At 42.8% G+C, this 21,044-nt stretch overlaps 1 protein-coding gene across 2 annotated transcripts in view; it reads right to left on the bottom strand.

Moving 5' to 3' along the window:
- Nucleotides 1-21,044, bottom strand: part of LIMD1 (LIM domain containing 1) — an 83,480-nt gene that overhangs the window by 7,488 nt on the left and 54,948 nt on the right. For both annotated transcript variants that reach the window (XM_069088345.1, XM_069088346.1), the window contains exons 4-8: nt 7,107-7,174; nt 5,239-5,301; nt 3,046-3,176; nt 1,903-1,954; nt 867-935 (exon numbers count right to left, since the gene is read on the bottom strand). In XM_069088345.1, the coding sequence (XP_068944446.1) occupies nt 867-935; nt 1,903-1,954; nt 3,046-3,176; nt 5,239-5,301; nt 7,107-7,174 (383 nt within the window). The remainder of the gene's footprint in view (nt 1-866; nt 936-1,902; nt 1,955-3,045; nt 3,177-5,238; nt 5,302-7,106; nt 7,175-21,044) is intronic.

Genomic DNA, 21,044 nt, shown 5'->3' with positions numbered 1-21,044 from the left:
GAAGGGCTGCTCCCCTTTGGAAGGGCCGACTAAGAGCAGAAACCAGGCTTTCAAAACCATGCCTGGGGCAGCGCAGGGCAGTGGGCAAAGCCCCAGGCTGGGAAACAGCAAGAATGAGGTTCAAATCCCACCTGTGATACCTTGGTTATTTCTGTCACCATGGGTAAGTCATATAATCTCTCTTCAGCATTCACTTCTACAAAATGACAATCATATCTGCAAATACCCATCTCACAGGGTAGTTGTGAAACTCTATTGAAATAATCCATGTAAAACATTTTGTGAACCTTAAAAAGATTTAGGAATTTCAGTTGCTGTTACTTTCATCAGGGTGTCCTGTGTAACAGAGAGGCTTTAAATGTGTTTCAATGACTGGCTGAACATGCTCGGTCTCTGGCACCAGATAGATAGGTAACCAGTCTGGTTTTTTGCATTTTTTCTTTGCTAATCCCAAAATTGCTTTGTGAGATCTCACCTGCCTGTCATGACAATATGCAGACTGTGGGGTGGGGAGGATTGTGGTTCTCCAAATCATCTCCCTCAGAAACTGGATCCACAAACATAATCTGAAACCTAAGGCTTAACCCACACAGCCCGGTAACACCAATACAGCCAGCCCTGGTGTTCACAACACAGGCACCACAGGAGCTTGGGCACATTAAGAATCATGACGAATTTCAGACTTGCGAGCTGGCAGAGGAAACAAAAGCACTCCCCAAAGCAAACATTCAGGCCTCTGTCCTGTTTCTTGCTGGCCACACTATTCAGTATTTATTAATTTGGGGGGGATAGGGGACTTTCTTCTCCCTCTTGCTTTTTGTTTTAATCAGGCTCCCTGGCCCTTCCCCAGAAAGCGGCTGGCCTACCTCGCAGTGATAACACTCCACGTGGTAATCTTTATCCATTGACACAACACGGATGGTTTCGTCAGAGCCCTGCATCAGAAAGAGCAAGAGGGAACATGAGATAGAGGAAGGAGGTCAGAGCAGCCGTGCTCACAGACCGTGGGAAGCATGTCAGGAAGAAAGGGGCATTTCTCCTCCTGGGAGAAATCCAGGGCTCCCAATAGAAAGATACAAACACACAGGTCGTGAATGTACTTATAAGAGAAAAAAATACATTACTTTCTCTTGAAAACTAGAGGGGAGGGGAAGAAGTGAGTGACCTGTCGCCTTGTTTAAAATGGGCCTTGTGAGAGGATTCAGAAAATAGGCAGTTGGGGCTTTTAAAAATAATAATGATGATGATAATATTATGATCTTTTTAGTTCCTTTTTCTCTCTTTTACTTTTTACAGTAAACTGGGCATTAATACCTAGGAGAAGAATTTAATTCAGTCCAAGGGGCAAAAGGATCATTGGGGTCAACACTTCCTATGGTCGAGCTACTTCTTTCTCCACAATTTTTCCCATGGCCTTGTTCCTGAGCTGGTGGAAAATTAAAATAACTGAGGGGTGGAGGAAAAGAGGTAGGAGGAAAAAAGGAGCCCTGAGTTCAAGCCTCCTGGATGGACAAACATTGTATTTATCACAAAGTTAGGGTTTCACATGGTTTAAGAAGCAGAAAGAACAAGAGGGCCGAGAGGAAAAAACAGCTGGGCTTTATGGAGACCCTTAGATGAAGGCTGGAGAGCAGACTGTATTTCTCTCTTCCTAAAGGTACTGTTGTTGGGTTGTTTCAGTTATATCTCACTCTTGGTGACCCCTTTGGAGGTTTTCTTGGCAAAGATACTGGATTTGTCACTTCCTTCTCCAGCGGAAACTAAGGCAAACAAGGTTAAGTGACGTGCCTAGAGTCACACAGCTAGGAAGTGTCTGATGCTTGATTTGAACTCAGGTCTTCCTGATTCCAGGCCTGGAACTCTATCCTAATCTAGCTTCCCGTCTTCCTAAAAGTATCTTACCTCAGATGGAAGAATAGGAAGTCCACATGCTGCGCACTTGGGGGCCAATACCCTAAAATAGACAAGATGCAGAATACTTATAATGGCCGATGAAGGACCAAGCAAGTGCCAAACCTTCTTCCAGGCCCAAGCCTCATGGTCTTCCCAAATGCACAGCACCCACGCCATCTGACTTCTTATTCTAGAGTCCTTCCACATCAATGAATGGAATCTGCCCCCATTTCACCATCTCTCCTGTGCTCTTAGACTGACTTGGGATTGCTTTCCAATTGCTTGGTGGACGTATGACCTGCCTACCCCACTACAAAACGGTCTTGTTTTGCCTAAAATGGGGTTGCCCCCTTGGTGTAAGTCAATGAGTGAACAGCCTACCTGTTTAGGAATCGAAAGTCCACACTTCATAAATCACTCCTCATCGATGTGGGCACTCCCTCCACTGAGAAAGACTGAAACTTCTTGCCAAAATCCTCCAGGAACTCCCCCATCTAGGGCCTACCCAATGGGGCAGGAGCCTTCCTTTAGATTGTCTGACCTCACATCGGGTCCAATGGAGCATATTTTGTGACCATTGGTTAATCCTTCCTCTAGATAAATGAGTAACCTCTCTTTTCTGGGTCTATGGCTCTTAAATGACAACCTTTACGGGAAATGCACGATCCTTTGTATGAAATAAAGACAAACAGCTCCCAGAGGAAGCTTGTTTAAGGCCTGGTCAGAAGGCTGGACTATTGATCACAAAATCTGAGGACTGGGAGAGATCTCAGTGATTATCTAATCCAACCCAGATCTCAAATCAACCAATCAAAAGGAATGCCACCATTCAGAAGTAGAGAGGCCAAGAGGGCCAAAGAGGAAGAGAACAGCTGGGCCTCATGGAGACCCTTAGAGTGGGCCTCTGCGATGAGTGGCCTCTGGGTCAAGGCCTTCCCAAGGGGAGGGTCTCTCACCTTTGGAGAAAGCCCTTTCTACTGGCTAAATTGTTTTTACATGTAATTGGGGGAGAAAATAAAATATTAACATTTTTTAAATCGGTCAATAGATAAGAACTTGACTGAGCTTTTTAAGTGCTGAGCTCAGTCCATCTCTCTCTTTCCTGAGACTAACTCCTTTCAGGCTTGGAATCATTCCCCACTGGGTCCTTACTTGTGGTAATCTCGGACACAGTAGATCTTGTTCTCCGTGTCCACTGTGAATGGCACCCCATCCAGACACTCGTTACAGATCACACAGCGGAAGCAGCCTGGGTGATATGACTTTCCTAAAGCCTGCAGGATCTGGGAAAAATAAAAGAGATGGAGAAAGGGAAAATGATGGGACTTGTTAAGGATGGGGAAGGGGGTGAGAATAAGCAAGAAGAGGAGAGACAGAATGATGAAAGGGGACACGAGAAGCAGTTAGGAGCCCTGGGAGACCCTGTCTTTATACTTCACTTTAAGGAAGAGATCACCTTGTTGGGGGAGAGGAGGGAAGGGAAGACAGCATGATGCTGAGCTGTACAAACAGCTGGGGCCTGGAAAGAGTGTGAGAGGACCTGGTTTGTTACTCAGGAGGGGCCCGGCTTCTCCAAGAATCTTGGGAATTGAGTGACCTTTGTGGTTATTCAGTTACATCTCCTGTTCCAAGCAGAAATCACTTCTACAATCTAAACAATAAAGTTATGCACCAGCTTTGGGACCAAATTAGTGACATATGATATGCAGAGTCTGTAAGAAGCCCAGGGCATCACAGGAAGGGGTACAAATGTGCAAATTGCTTCTATAAAGACATTGTTCATTAATTCCAGCAACAAAAAATAAGGATTGATCAATATGGATAATAGGGCAGGCACCGGCTGATGGAGCATTTGGGAGTGGCTGGTTCTTAATCTACTACAAGTTTTTTCCATGATGCTCGTAACAAGAAACAACTAACCTTTGCCTTTGAGGTGAACTCTATTATGGAAAGTCTTGACTGGACAGTCACATCCTAAAGGTTAGGATGACCTCGATATACACCCAAATCCAGGGACTAGTAATATGCTCTATCCTAACAGTGTTCACCTGCTCATAAAATGCTTTATTCATTCACTTCTATTGAAAGAATTCTCGAGTCAGAGACCTGTGTTCAAATTCCACCTCTGAAATGTACTGTCTGTCTGCCTGTAGGCAAAGTCACTTAGCCTCCAAGGTGTTAGTTTGCTCATCTGTAAAAGGAGGAGAGGGGATTAGAAGGCCTCTGAGCCCCCTTATAGATCAGACCTCTAAGTCTATGAACTAATGGCTGAGACCACTTTTCTATGTTTCCAAGCCCAGGGCAAAAGTTACTAGCATTAAATTATCCAGGGCATCTAAATTAGACTCTAGGAAGGTCTTTCAGAATCTTAGACTTGTGAGACTAGAACACAGTTGTTGTTGTTTTTAAGAGTTTGTGGAATGATGGTATGAATGAAATTCAACCTAGAGACAGGAAGAAGGAAGGAATGACTTTTTGCAGTCTCCATTAACCAGTTTCTTTGAAAGAGTTTGGCACCCATGCATGAAAATGGGTAAGGGCTTTCCAGGATATATAGGGGTTGATTTCTGGGAGTCTACTGAACCCCTCAAAACTTGGACTGAACTATCCACAATGATCACAAATATGCTGACGTCCTATTGCCTTCTTGCTCTGTCTGGCCAGCAAGGACATCCTGGAAATAGGCGGAAAGAGTGCAATAGAGTGTAGCTCAATTTAAAATAATGGTGAAATTTGTGTGTGTGTGTGAAGTAGAGAATTGTATGATGATGATCAGAAATGACTACAGTTGAGCAACTTTGGGAAATTCAATTCAACAAATATTTCTTAAGCACCTAAGACGTGCCAGGTACTAGGGACTGAAAGCACTTCTGAAATAACCTACCAGGTTAGATCTCTTACTTGAAAGCACTATTACCTGGGAAAGAGTCACAGTCTACTGCTTCCATATTCAAAATGTGCTAAAGTTTTAATGGAGTCTATTTTCTTGTTCAGATTCCAACCAAGGCAAGCCTCAGTTAAATTAAATTCATGAATGAGTCAAGATATCACCACGTGATGTCACTGGTCCTCTTGGAAAATGAAGGACAAACGACAAAGTGAGATTACCTGGGAAATGTCTGTATAGACCTAATCCCTCATGGCTGCCATTGGCAAGGTTGGACTCTGAAAAAAGTCAGATGGGATCTGTTTTAGCTAACTAGTCTCATGGGCGTTTTTGAGTCTTCAATGGAACCAGTTGCAATAAAAAGTCAAAAGCAGAAGGCCTCCTTCACAAATGTATTCTTGGCCCTGGGGCACGTTCATCCGAAACATCATTGACTTTCTTCGGCCATCACTACTCACCATATCCATTATCAAGTGTCCACATACAAAACATCTGTCGGCAGATTGCTGGAAACCAGAATACTGCAGGGGAAAGAGAAAACAGAGTTATGTCCGCAATAGGATAGGTAAAATGAGTTGGTATATGAAAATGGATGTCTGACCCCATGAAGGAAGCTGGCCTTCATAAAATGCCCAGCATCAGTACATTTAAATTTAACAATAATATCTATAGGCAGCATGGCAGAGTATAGAGAGGTCAGCTTTGGGGTCATGAAAATGTGAGTTTAAACCTCACCCGGGCCACATGCTTATCCTATGTTAGTGTTTTGAATTTACATCTTTGCCAGTAGATAACCATGGGGTTTGGAAGGAGGCCTAAGACAAGCCATTGGATAATCCTGGGCAAGTCATGATGTCTGAATGATCTGGGAAAATTTCTAAGATAACTAGTCCAGCTCTCTAGAGGTCACAGAGTAGGCGCTATCCCTGCACTGGTTGGTAGAGACAGTTTCCTCACTTGGGATTTCCAGTGAAATCACAGGATCAGTAAAAAGAAACAAACAAAAATGCAGACACAGATAGTGCTTCTACAATTTGACAGTTGCTTTATATACATGATTTTATCGGACATTTGTACCCCAAGAGGTTGGTACTACTGGCATTATTATACCTATTTCACAGGTGGGGAAACTGAAGCATGGAGTGTTTGATGATCTATCAAGGTAGGATTCGAACCCACTTGCTTGGCCCCAAGTCCAGCATTCTATCCACTATACCACACCACCTCTCAGACTTAGAATTTTCTCTCGAATAAAGAAACTTGATCATTATCTCTCAAAGAGAAAAAAAAATAATATTAGTTTTACTCAACTATATTGGGGAAGAATTTTTTTTTTCTGAAGAGATACCATTTGGCCTGCCTGATTTGTATAAGCCAAACTATTGCTAACATTGTTCAAGTTTAACATGAGAAAGAGATATCACAGGATAGTATTTCCAATCTACACCTGTACCAAGGTATAACCACTCTTCTTTCTGTCTAGGACAATGTTTAAAACAAGGCACTAAGCCCAAACTGGTTAAAGGGAATGAGGCTAGGAGTATTGCCTTTCCTTTTGACATAACAGGAACCATTAAGCTGCTCCTGCCTTATACAAACATGAGGGGGAGTTAGGAGAGCTGGGTTCTAATCTGGACTCTGTTGGGTGGCCCAGGACAACGACAACAGCTAATACATGTGAGGTTTACAAAGAAGTTTACATACTTTGTCCCGCCTGATCCTTACAACAACCCTGTGGGGTAGGTACTATGAAGATCGGCATTTTATACATGAGGAAACTGAGTCTCAAAAAAAGTGGAAGGAATGTGTATATCTTTGCACAGCTAGTAAGTGTTGAAGATGGGACTTGAATCACATCTCTTCTGACTCCAGGACCAGTCTGCTTCCCATAAATACCATGGGCTTCAATGGATATCCCTTTCCTCATGTATAAAATCAGGAAGTTAGACTAGATGATGCCTAAAGACCATTCTGGTTCTTCATTTCAATATAAAGTCTTGGATTTGACAAAATGCTTGAGAAAATTTAGAGCTGGAATGATCTTAGGCCAGTCCCTTCATTTTACAGATGAGAAAAGTGACGCACAAGGAGGTTTAATCATTTATTTATTCAACGTCACACAGCCAGAATTTGCACCCAGGTCCTCTGACTTAAAATCCAATATTCTTTACAAGTAGGACTGTGTGGTGGCAACATAAGAAGGTACTAAGGTCACAGGGACTCTCTCTGTTTTGTCTTTTCCTCAGAACAGCCTCTTTCTTTCTCAGGGTTTCTGTAGGAATAGATAAAGGAGAGGTCAAGGGGTGAGGCAGGAGGACTCACTCACCAGGAAGTCTTCTTCACAGAATACTTTGCCATTGACAAAATAAAAGGCTTTCCCCCTCAGCTTCCGACCTAAGAAAAAAGACAGAAGCAGAGGGAAAAAAAAAAAGGAAAGATAAGTACAACAAAGAAAACTAAGCAAAATGAACAAAATCAAATATCTCTCTGATGGATTCAAACAGAAGCCAGCTATTTCTTTTCTCTTAATTAAGTCTCGCAACCTTTGGCACTGTTTTTCAACCAGACTAGAGTTGAGGTTTTGAGCAAGGCTGACAAACAGTTTGGCACCAAGGTCCAATGACCCTGTCATTCAGACCTTCCAGCCTGATATATCATTCTCCCAGCAGTTCCTCCCTGCCCCTTAAAAAGGAGCTGGTGAAATATTTAGCAGCTGTGTGGGCCAAAGGAAGCACTCAGGGACGAAGGAAGCCCAGTAAAACACACATATCCTTTGTAACAGCTGCTGCTGTCTAGCAGTTTCTTATCATCATGTGGTAGAGTAAAAATTTAACACATTTTTCCAAGGAATGATCATTGAGGGAATGTGCTGAATGGGGAAGTCATGCACATAAGCAGAATGATTTTAAATTTACTTTTCTCATTCTCACATCATATTTTTTTTGGAGCTGAACTGTAGAAAACACACATTGTGATAAAAGGGATGGCTTCCCCTCTTTTAATTTGATCTAAGTTAAGGGGAAAAAGGTTTAGAGGTGTTCAATGTCTCTGGTGAAAATGGATTATAGTTTACATGCTCCTCTATCCAGCTACTGAAAAATGGCTCATGGAGACATCCAACTCCATAGGTACTATTATGAGACAGTGGCATCCCCAAATAGCCCTGGGTAGTTATGCCAAATGCTTGCCAATGTAAACAGAACAGATGTATGTCAACTTGGGAAAGTTGAGAGATTCAGTTCTGGCTCAAGATAAAGGATAGATTCCAACTCCAAAGTTCATCTCTCTATATCTGGGCCCCGGATTCCATTCCCTCCCACCTTTTCCGGGACCTCGTTGTATCATTCATTTCCTCCATCTTAAATTTCTTTTCATTGCCATTGGTTTCTATCCATCTAGCAGCTTCTTAAATAAAAATCCAACTATTTTTTCCCCCAAAGATCACTGGAGTTTCATTTATGATTCCTACTGGATGGGATAGTGTATTTACAGCTGAAAGGGACCTTTAGAGGCAACTTTATCTAACTTACATGTTTATTTTTTTTTTTAATTTTTTTTATTTTTAAGCAATTGGGGTTAAGTAACTTGCTCAAGGTTACACGGCCAGTTATTTCTGGGTGTGGTGCTGAGTGTCTGAGCCCGGGATTCGATCTCCAGGTCTTCTCAACATTGGAGCCGGTGCTCTTACTTGCTATGCTACCTGGCCGCCCCTTATATGTTTATTTTTTGCCAATGAGAAAACCAAGTAGTTGCCTTAAGTTAGAGTCAGAACCTTAAAGCAAATGGTTCACCTTGTATTTAAGAAGCTGGAAATATAGATTCCCTACTGAAACACAACCTTTCCTGGACCAAAATCTGAATCAAATCCAAGCTTGTACCCATTTTTAGTCCCTTGGCTCAACATCAACTTGGGTACTAACCAAGTTAACAACCCAGCAAAGGATCCCATTGATTCTATCCTCTAGTGAGGAAATGAATGCAGGAAGGACACGGCTATTTACTCTACATGATTCTAACTTAGGGGACTGCAGTTCACTCAAAAAGAAAAATTGTTTGGAATTGTTCACCTTTTTTTTTTCATTTTAGAATATCCAAAGATAGCATTCTCAGAATTTATGCCTTATCAAGAGGTGATCACGGAAAACATGAGAATAGTCGATTTACCCAGAAGACAGGATGAAGAGAAAAAGGGTGGGAAATATAGATGTCACCATCCTATGCAAGGGAATTTTTGTCTCCATGATGCATTCTACACCAGCATCACACAGAGGAAGGGCGCTTGGCCAATGGGTGGATGTAAGTTTCTAGCAAGTCATTTCACTGGTAAGATAGTGGAAGAAAAAACAGTGGTCATGGCACCGGGGAGACTGAGACTGGTGGGAATCTTGGACCTCTACTGGAACAATAGCGGGAGTATTTTGATTAGTAGGAGAGTAGAGGGCAGGGAAATGAGAAACTGGTGTAGGGGATTCCAGAAAGGTGAGGTTGGATGGGCAGCAGATGTTGGCCTAGCTCTCATCCCCTTCTCTCAGTCTCCTGTGTCCTGGTATTTCCGCTTTTTCTTCTCTGTTTGGGGGTCTCCCATCCTGTCCTTGACTGGAGGCAGGAAAGGCCATCTTTCCCTTTTTCTTTCTTCTCCTTGACTAGCCATAATGTCTTAAAACTGAAGCATGTTTTATTGTTTTTTCTTTCCCTGAATATAAGTTGTATGGCTCTATTTTCAAATAATTTATTGGTATCTTTATTTTTCTGTCCTATCCCGATCCATAGTGCCATCCTCTGTAACAAAATAAAAAAGAAAGAAAAAAGAGGAAAAAAAAACCCATTCAGCAAATTTAGCATAGACATGAACTGGGTTTGATACTGTGTATGTAATGATACACAACCAAAGTCTTCCACCTCTGAAAAGGAGAGGAAGAGGTACATTTTCCTATCTCTTAGGTACTTATAATTATTACACACAGCAGTCTGTGATTTTTTTAAATTTTTTTTCAGCCTGTGATTTTCAAAAATAGTCGAATCATTCTTCTTACTCTCCCCTCCCCCCCAAAAAAGAATGTTCTAAGTTGCTTTTTAGTTAGCTGTAGCCCTTCGTTTATTTATTTTTTCCTATGGGTCAATGGCCATCGATAGAAAAAAAGATCCCCACCCCTGGAATAAGGCAAAGAATATTTTGCAGATGAAGTGAACACCGGTGGAAAAAGTCAGAAAGTGGTAAAATAAGCCATCTAGACCTCCCTTGAGGACCACAGGAGAATAATCATTGAATACCAGACCTTAAAAAAAAATTCTTAAGATCTGAATCTTCTAAAGACTATCAGACCTTACAGATCATCTCGCCCATCACTCCACATTCTTCTTTTGTTTGACAGATGAGGAAAGTGAGGTCCAGAAAGCTTAGGTGACTCATCTGGGACCCTTTGACCCATATCTACCCCCTGCCTCCATGCTGTGCTCTCTGTCCTACACCAAGTCATCTAGAGCCAAGAGGGACTTAAGAGGCCACCTAGCTCAACCCCTTCATTTCATAAATGAGGGAACTGAGGCCCAGAGAACTTCAGTGGTTCAGTGCTTGGCACAAAGCAGGCACTCATTAATGCTGGTTGATTAGACTGGTAAGTGGCAAGGGGAGGCTGTAAAAACCTGGATATGCCTAAAGACAAGAGAACCTCGAGCTCCTCCAAATTACCCCCCAAATCAAAAGGAATAGGAATTGAGCTGTTTCTGTGTGCTCTGGAGGGTGTGACTAAGAACAGTGGGTAGAAGTCACAGGGACACAGATTTCAGTTCGATGTAGAGTTTTCTAACAATTACAGCTCTTTGAAAATGGAGAGTAGTGATAATTATAATAAGAGCTCAGATTTGCACAGCACTTTAAATTTTACAAAGCACATGCACCTCCTAGCATTTGGTCCTCACAGCAGTCCTGAGAGCTAAGGCTGGGAGAGTGTGAGGGGCTTGCTAAAGGTCACCCAGTCAGGGAGTGTCTGAGGCAGAATTCAAACCCAAGTCCAGGGCTCTCTATGTATGCCAGCAAGCCACCAGGCAGCAGTGGTGAGTTCATTCTCCCTGGAGCCGCTTTAGACCTAGCCTTGATGACTACATGTTGGAGACCAGGTAAGGCAGAGGTTTCCAACCTCATGAATGTGAGGAATTTTTTTAAACCTAAAAACATTTTGTGGACTCCAAATGATCCTGATAGTAACCAACCGACAATTAGGAAAACCTGGGACGAGATATGAGCCCCTTGTAACAACCTCCTAGTCCCCAGGGGAGGGGTCACTGAATTCATGTTCCAAGGGATGGAATGCAAATCTCTGTGGTTCCTTTCTAACTCCCTCGTCTTGTAAAGAAGTAACGGAAAGGTAGGTGGAGCAGAGTTTTGATAAAGGGCTGGGCCTGGAGGCAGAAGACCTGAGTCACTAACTGTTCTGAATCGCCGTTTAAGGATCTGTAAAGTGGCATGCATAGAGAGCTCTGGTCTTGGAATCAGGAAGACCAGGGTTTGAATCCTGCCTCAAACAGTCCCCAGAAGAGCCAACCAACCTGTAAATGATAAATGGAAAAGAAACAAGGGCATTTCCAAGACGCAAGCCTGGCCTTCTGTTGCACAAGAGAACACTAGAGGGTGTAGTGAGACCTGGCTATGGACCGCCCTAGCAGGGTGATCTGCTTCAGAACTCTGCACTAACAGGGCTGATGTTGGGGAAGGAGGATGGTGCTTGTGACCCACACACTGTGAGGAGGAGTAAGGCCCTGAGGAATCTGAGTAGGAGCCTATTGTTTGATCAGTGTCACACTATCTCTACCTATCTCAGACTGGGCTAATTCCCACGGGCAGCATTGGGTCACTGCATAGAGCTCCCCTCCCTGGGGCCAGAGACATCCTGCATGATGTCACTAGAGGCCCCAGAAAGATGCAGGGAAGCCCACAGGTCCCTGCTAAGGGTCATGAGGCTGTGAGCCAGAGGCACTGTGCTCTTAAAATATTTGAAAAGGATACACGTCTTCCATCCAGACCAGAAGCAGTATATATGTGCAAGCACATATGTGTGTCCGTGAGTGCATGTATTTGGAGGCCGGGGGGTGTGTGATAGTGTGGTTTGGTTTTATCTTTCCTGTAGTCCTGACTATGCCAGTTCAGGCCTTCACCTTTTACTCTTTTTCCTAAGATTAAGAACCAATCTTGCTCTCCATTTGTCACGCAATGGTAAGAGTGCTAGACTGGGAGTCAGAGGACCTGGGCTAATAATAATCGCCATAGCGAGCATTAATTAAGCCCTACTATGTGGCAGGTGCTGCCCTATGTCCTTTACAAACATCATCTCTTTTAAGACTCACAACAACCCTGGGAGGTAGGGGCTGTGATTATTCCCATTTTACAGATGAGGAAACGGAGGCAGGCAGTGAGGTGACTGGCCAGGGTGACACAGCTGGTAAATACCTGAAATTGAATGGGGACTCAGGCCTCCCCTCCCTGCCTGCAGGCCACTGCACCACCCAGTGCCACAAACACTTGCCTCGGATACTTATTACTTGTCCTCCCAGGGTCTGAGTTTCTTCATATGGAAAACAAAGGATCTGGATTAGATGGCATCTAATCTTGGCCCTTCCAGTTACAAATCTGTGATCTGACTGTTAATATAGCTTTGAGCAGGATGAGAGGCATGAGGGGCTCCACACACAGAGCTCTGGTGCTGGAGTCAGGAAGACCAGAGTTCAAATCCAGCCTCAAACTAGCTGTGTGACTCTGGGTGAGTCACTTAAGCTCTGTCTGCCTCAGTTTCCTTATCTGCAAAATGGACTCAGTGGTGCCTAAGCTTCCTTCACATGATAAATGAACCATATAACTGGTCACTTGAGAAAAGAAACCTGAATGTTTATTAGGTGCAATCCATCCTTCACATTAAACTAAGAAATGAATGTGTACCTTCTTCCTTCCCTACAATCTTCCCCAAAAGGTCAGTTCTCTCACTAGACTATGAATTCTGTCTTCTTCACCTTGGCATCTCTCTACATTGCCTGCAGTGGCCCCTACTCAGTTGTGTGCACTGGCTTATTATGATATCATTCCAGAACAATCTATTACTGGGGAGGCTAGTTCTCAGTTCCCAGGAACAGCTCTTAGGAGAGAGCCCTAGACATGCAGGTAGAAGGGAGTTAGGTCTGATTCCTACCTCTCACACTTATTAGCAAGGCCCCCATCTCTGGGCCTCAGTTTCCTCATCTATTAAAATGGGATAATGCTAATGTCTATAGTATTTGCCTCACAGAGCTGTTGCAAAAACTGATGATTTACTATAGGGAAAATTATTTGTAACCCTTAATATGCTATATAAATGTCCATCATTATAATTCATAAATTATATACTATATGTGATGTATATGATATATAAAATATAATATAGTCAATATATAGTAACTATATGTTAAGAAATACTTTTGTGGGTTGTTGTTTTTTTTTCAAACGATCCATAGTTCTGTTTAGTCGATGCCAGTTTGTAAAAAGCCTGGTGTCACATTCCAGGAAGGACTCTCCTTCAAGCTGCATCTTCCAAAAGCATCAAAACATCAAAACCCAAATGCCAAGCTGGACCCTCATCAAGAACCCAAAGCCACCGCCATCTTGGATTTCTTTCAGTGCCCATCTACTGCAGACTCTAGATAGGAAGCCGTGAGAAGGACACTTCCCACTGAGTCAGCAAGCGCCGACATTTCTGGACAAAGGCCAAAGATGAAAGAAAAATCAAATAACAGGCTAGGGAGCAAAAAAAAAATCTAGGGAAGGGAAAGAAAGGGGCCCAGTGGGGAATGGTGCCTGGCTCCACAATGCTCTCCCCAAATGACAAAACGTGTTTTAAATCAGTGACGCCTTCTGACCTGGAAGCCTGAGTCTTTGCAGCTGGCACCCTCCCAAGATGTTTAGAAACAGGGCGTTTAGAGCTGGAAGAGGTCTGAGATTAGTCCACCCTCAGATTCAACTCAATTCCTCAAGCATTTATTAAGCGCCTACTATGTGCCAAGCGCTGGGCTACAAAGACAAAAACAAATGCTGCCCTCAAAGGGCTTACAATCTCCTCGAATGAGAAGAGAAAATGGAGGCTAAGAGTCTCAAGTGACCTATCCAACCAAGGTCAGAGGTAGAACAGGGATTGGAAACCAGGTTTCCTAGACAAGCATAACTTGTTTTTTCTAAGGATGTTTACTGTTAGCAACTCGAAGGAAACACAGGTTAACAAACAAAAAGGGAAAGTCCCAAACTTAGTTCTAAGACCTAGGGAGGTTTTGGGCTACAATGAAAGGATGCTGGACCTAGAACCTAGATGGAATCTAAGTTCAAATACTGGTTCTCCCACTTAATACCTGTGGGACCTTGGACAAATCACTGCAACTCTCTGGGGCTCAGTTTCCTCCTCTGTAAAATGAGCGAATTGGACTAGGCCTTCGAGGTCGCACCTAGATCTTCCCTGAAATGTAAGGGATAGAGGGTCTGCTAGCTCTGGGCCCCCACTTTAGGAATCTGATGACTGAAACATCTCCTTAATGCTCCCAGGGGCTTTGCCCTTCCCTGAGAAACTGCAGGTTTTCCAAACCCTCAATAAAAAAAAAAGTTCCCTTCTGGGACTCCAGAGTCTGTATCCTCCCCCTAATTAACAACAACAAGCAATTATATAGCATTTTAAGATTTGCAAAGCTCAGATGTCCTAGGGAATATAAGATTTTGAGTTGAAAAGGGCATCAGAAAGCTTACAGTGTGAGAGTTATTAACCTGAAGCACAGGGTCCATGACCTTGTTTAAAAAAAAAAAATTGGCTAACTACATTCAATGTAATTGGTTTCCTTTGTAACAGGGGGCAAGGAAAAGGAGGCAATGGAAGGACGGACACCGAATACTTAAGAGTATTCAAGGTCAGTCCAGGATTTGGCTGATGGTACCACAAAGGTCAAAGGACACATTCCAGAAAGGAGGGGTTGGGCTGCCAGAGCCAACCCCATGGGGAACCTTTCTCAGTAGCCTGCTGCTAGAGTACTTGTGACTGGACTCACTTGCATCCAACAAGGCATGTGGAGGGCCATTAGACAGGGTGGCAAAACTGTTCTTGAAGAGCATTGGGGTAGGGTGGGGGTGGGATATGGAAAAAGCAAATGACAGATCCCCATAGCATGAGGACTTGATAAAAGTGGTTGGTGGCTAGGTGCACAGTAAATGGAGCACTGGCCCTGGAGTCAGGAGGACCTGAGTACAAATCCAGCCTCAGACACTTAACACTTACTAGCCGTGTGACATTGGGCAAGTCACTTAACCCCAATTGCCCTGTCTTCCCCCCTCCAAAAAGAAAAGAAAAAGGTAGTTGGATCCCAGGAGTGGGAAATAGCTTGTAGTTTCACTGAAACATAAATTACATAAAGGGATTGTCCAATAACATAATTCAGGACCTCTTAGATAGTCAACAATTGTACCCTTGGGTTCACAGGAGTCATTTCTGTGTGGAAAGGAGGCCAGGGTATGCCAGAGCCTGAACTGACTGGTAAGGAGAGATTGTTAAATCTTCAGCGTGAGCAGTTATATCTTGAAGATCAGCAAATGCTACAAATTAGGGTTTGGTTTATTGGTTTGTTAACTGTCTAGACTTAATAAAGTGATGGAGAAAATGTGAACGATGCAGAAAAAACATAAAAAGCTTGTTATGCATTTTGGAGAGTTAGTTAAATATTTACCAGCACATCCCTGGGAGGAAGGATCCAGTCCTAAGGGTCCTTCCTATTTGTCACCAAGGTGATATATTTGCTACTAGACTGCCAAAGGGAATCCACGGCACACAAGCTATGAACCCCTGCTGCTGCAAAACGCCAACTCAGCTCCTTAGCAGGACTGGAAGCCAGATGTTATAGCTCCCTGGTTCACCGAGTCTATACATTAAGATTGCAGGCTCCCATGAAGCCCCACCATCATCACCATCACCATCATCACCATCACCACCACCAAATCTTATCTCTCTGACAAGGAGGTTTTATGATTATGGGCAAATCATTAAACTTCTGGATACTTTGAGCGAGTCTCTGAGACTACAAATCTCCTAGAAGTGCTGGAAGTCTCCCACTGGTCCCTTTAAGATTCAAAAGGATTTTGCAGACAGAAGATAAGGGGGCAGAAGATGAGGAAAAGTGATCCCTCTTGTTCATTTTCTCTCCCCCTTGATTTAAGTACCTAGAGGAAAAAGACTGAAAACACAAGGATTCAGATTATTTATCCATAGCGTCTAATCTTGGTTCCAGGGAAATGATAGTGAAATTCACCTCCTGTCCCTTAGGAGAGAAGAGATGGACTGCAGGCCAGTGCTGCGGATGCCCTCAAGTGGAGCTCCCTCCATCAGTTTGGTTGGATTTGCTATTTTTCTTTGTTTTAAGAGAAAGAGGTCCCAGGAGCAGGGATGCAGTGAAGGATGATTATGGAGAAGTGACAGTTTTATATGAAACTACAAAGGCACACAAGGTTTGTTGTTTTGTTTTGTTTTTCAGCTACATACATTTAAAAAATAGTGCAAGAAATTAGCCAGATTTCAATAATAGATGAAGGAATGAATGAATGAATGAATGAATGAATAGGGGTGGGGACTGGACCTGCAATCTCATTTACATACGGAACTTCCAGAGGAGGAAACTTTAGAGTCTCTACCAATATAAATGGACAGCTCTTTTGCAATTTATATTCTTAGAGTTTCCTGGCCCAATGACAGATTAAGTGAATTGCTGAAGGTCACATACTAAGTGTGTGCCAGTAGCAGGAACCACTTTTTTAGGCCTAGGAATAACTTAACAAATTAATTAAACAAGGAGTAAATACGTAAATAAATAATGTTGGATGGGTCGATTTCCTCAGCCTCTCAGTGGAAGGCATACATCAAGAACAACTCTAGAAGCCATAAGCACAGGTATTTCCCATGAACGGAGGAATGTGCACGGGATGCCAAGTTTTTTGTTTTGTTTTAGTTTCTAGTTCAGTCTGAACACTCAGTTCTCATTTTGGAGAAATGCCTTTTTATTTTTTTAAACCACATCAATGCATAGAGGTTTGTGCGTCAGCAATGGCAGCTAGGTAATTATATGAGTTCAGAAGACTGGGTTAAAGCATGTTTTAAAAAAGTTGGCTAAGGGCATTCTGGGAGCCAGAATCCTAGCCTGACAGTTGGGAGCCCAGGTGACTTTGAAAAAACCAAAAACCCACCCAAACCCTGTCTGGAGTATGGCTTGTTTGGTGACAAGCACAATGACCAAGATTCACTTCCTCTACACACTCAGAAACTCTTGCACTAGTGGCCCCCCACTCCAGGGAAGGAGAAGTCCCATCTTTACTACTTGAGGATTCCTCATAACCTTTTATCTATAGCAGGGACTCGGATGTATGAGGATACTTGGATCCTGGTCACAAAGGCAAAACCAGCACTTCACATGGATGATATTGTTTATCCAAGACAGTCCAGTCCTGGAAGACTTGGGACGATGTTCACTCCCTGTTTTATAAGGGGCAAAAGTAAATAGGTGGTGCAGTGGGGTCTCTGGCCAATTCCCTAAGACTATAAATTGCAGGGAAGCTGTCAACCTGTCTTGGTGGAGGGAGTTGATTATCAGAGATTGCCTGGGCCAATGTCATCATAGGTCCAAATCCTACCTAACCCTACCCTAATCAAGGCAAGATCTGGGAAAGGTTTTGATAGGCAAATAGTAAGAGCCGAAAGGAAAAACCTGGAAATAATGTCATCAGAGAAATGGAGAAATACTGCAAAAAACAATGGGCCCGTCATCTAGAGAGATCAGAGTTACTAATGGCCCATGTATGTATTCCTCAGGTATCCATACGTCAAGACAGTGAGATAAACACACTCCGGACAACAAGTAAATCCCTTGTGATGTATTTCCAGGAAGACATGAATGAAAGTTGCCCAGAGTGGGAAAGCATGGATTCATTGGGATCTGTTTTACTGGAATGACCTATCCATATTTGTCTTTCCAATGTTAAGCATACCCTAGGCACTTAATAAATGCTCAATTATTAATTGATGAGATCTCTGATCCATTAAACTATCGAAGAAGGCTGAAGAATATTTAGTAAGCAAATACTAAACTCCCTAAAGAGAATAAAGTAGCCAGGACAATTTCTCACCTCTCCCCTGGTATTTGGAGGAGGGGGTATGGGAGTCAGAGGATATGGGTTGGAGTCCCAGTTTTGCTACTTATTAGATGTGGGACATTGGGGGCATCCCAACCTCTTTGGATTAGATCAAGATTTCTTAACCTGGAGTCCGTAAACATTTTTAAAAATATACTTCAATAGTTGTATTTCAATATGGTTGATTTCCTTTGAACTCCTGTGTATTTTATTTATGGATTTAAAAACATCAAGGCATTATTCTGAGAAGGGGCCCACAGACTTCACCAATCACCACCAAAGGAATCCATGACGCAAAAAGACCAAGAACTTTGGCACGAGATGGCCTGACAAATAGACTTGGGATTTTATTTCTTCTGTCTGCAGAGAGGAAAACTAGGAAATTATATTAGGTTGGATTGCAAGGATTTGAACAAGGTAGGATTGCAAGGGAGGAAGATTTCACCTTGATGTAAGTTGAAATGTCCTAACAACTAGAGTTGACCAAATGGCTGATCCTGTGAAGTAGTAGGGTCTCTATCAGCTGAAATCTAAAAACCTCAGAGTGGGGATCAATATCACGGTGTCATTATCCTTTATGGGGATACCTAGACCAAAGCAGGTGAGCTCCAAGAAGCTTTTTTTGACATGCTCTTTCCCCTCCATGCAAAATGCAATTTTTTAAGACCTGTACTTTTTCTTAGAATTGATATTATCCTGGATTCCAAAGGACATGTGGAAGTCCAGAAATTCATGTATTATTAATCCAAATTCATCAAAGAAGCCATTGTTGTTATGGGGAAGCTACAAATGCAAATAACCCTAGTGGTTATTTCTAATGGGGAAAAATATGCAAATGACTTCTCCCTAAGACTAACCATCCCAAAGGCTAGTGCTTTAGCCTGTAGGTCAGAGTTTAGACCCCTATGGAGTATGGAGCAGTGGCAAATTAGTGTTTCTTATTCCCTACTAGAGTATAAGCATGATGAAGGCAAAGACCACAGCACCCAACACAGTAGATGCCTTGCAAAAGTAGAGATTTTACACACACACATATACACACACTTGTCAAATGAGTGACATTAATCAATAATTTACTTAGATGAATAAAAACCAGACATCACCTGACATCAATAATGGATTGAGCCAAGGGTCTCCCATTAAGGTACCTTTAAATCTTGGCATAGCTTAGATCCCCAGCCTGTATTAATCCAACTTTGCCTCATAACTATTTCATAAAAGTCAATATCATTGATCACAAAATTTTAGGGCTGGAAAGGAACTGAGAATTCACATATTCTCACTCACACCTATTAATCTATAACATCTCAACAAGTCTTGACTAAGCCTCCACTTGAAAACCCCCAATGAAAGGGAAACCCCACTACTTCACAGGATCAGCCATTTGGCCAACTTTAATTGTTAGAACATTTCACCTTACGTCAAAGTGAAATCTTCCTCCCTTACAATCCTACCTTGTTCGAATCCTTGCAATCCCACCTAATGTAATTTCCTAGTTCTCCTCTCTGCAGCCAGAAGAAATCAAATCTCAAGTCTATTTGTCAGACTTCCAGATATATCAAGACAGCTATCATGGCCTCCCTGAGTGTAGCAGCAAGCACCCTAGCATACCCAGGGTGGCTGCCAACACAGGTTTTTAGATCTGCTTCTCCAAAGGAAAGCAATTCAAAATGGGTTAACAATCTTACTTTAATCAATCAAACATATATCATTTTACCTAGTTCAAGGGAAAAAGTCAGCACCCTGAACTTCAGAGAATACAAACAGAAGTTACAAGCAGACAGAGAAACAGTTCAGCAGACAGGCTTCCAGCTGTCTGACCATTACATCCATACTTAGTCAGTTACCAGAGAGGGAAGCACCAACATCTGGGGGTTCAACGGCTGCCCAGAGTCTCATCTGGCCAAATCACACAACTCTTCCTAAAGTGAGCCCCAAAGCAAAATCTCACATCAGGGCACATATAGCTTTCTCCTGGCTCAGAGAATGTCACAACCCTCTGGACCCACTGCCCAATCAAAAAGTATCAAGGTGTGGGCATTCCTGAAAACCAAGCCTCCTGCCACAGGCTCCAGGTGAGCACAGTCAGCCTATTAGGGAACAGAGTATATTTTCAAATCAGGGAAGGTTCTCAGTCAAGTAGGCCTATCAAAGGGCCTAGGGGCAGGGAAGACCTTAAGTTCCTATAACACTGAGTCTTACCTTCTCCAGGCCAAATACTCTCCATTCCTTTAACTGATCCTCATATGACAGAATGTAAACTACTTTAGAGTAAAGATTGTCTCATTTTTTGGTAATCACATCCCCAGCATTTAGCAGAATGCCCGGCACACAGTAGGTATTTGATAAAGGCTGTTGGTTGATTGGTTGATATGGAATAGTCTTTAATTCTCTAACCATCCTAGTCCCCTTCTTCTGGAAGTAACCTAGCTTAACACAGATTTTTCCTAAATGGGACACAATACTCTGGTCTAACCAAGGTAGGGTCAGTCAGTCAGTCTACAAGCATTTATTAAGTGTGACAGAGATACTAGCAGGAAGATGATCATCACCACTGTTCTGGCCACTTGGTTTTTCTTTATTTAACCTATGAGGATGTTAACCTTCTTTGGCTACCTGGTCATGCCATGCCATGGTGGCATTTGGCTGGAATAGAATGGAACACAAGGAGATAGGTGCTTCATGGAGTCTCCTTCTCCTTGAAGTGATCATTTAATCAAAAAAGTTTGAGAGCTCCTGCTCAAAGTATGGTCTTTGTGAACCATCGAGGTGAGCCGTTGAATACTGAGGCAGTCTTCTCTTAAGCCTGCAGCTACCCAAATTACTTAAAGTTGGTTCCCTAAGGCACTCACATCTGTACTCTTTCCCTATGGCCATCAAAGCCATTCTTAAAAGAAATGTCAGCCTTCCCCTAAGGTCTGGAGAAATGCCACAAGCAGTATTTGATGAGGCTTTGATGGCTCACAGAACTCCAGAAAAGGTCTGATCATGAGTCCAGGATCTGTGCTAGCTAAAGACCTTGTGCCATATGCCAAATTTAGAACACTTAGATCATGGCTGTACACAGATATTTAGAATATGTAGATCATGGCTGTA

This window comes from Petaurus breviceps, unplaced genomic scaffold (genome assembly GCF_028583685.1).
Source record: "Petaurus breviceps papuanus isolate PSGF00001 unplaced genomic scaffold, PetGlider_PUasm1.0 185, whole genome shotgun sequence".
NCBI lineage: Eukaryota > Metazoa > Chordata > Mammalia > Diprotodontia > Petauridae > Petaurus > Petaurus breviceps.
This window is presented reverse-complemented; position numbering and strand designations above follow the sequence as displayed.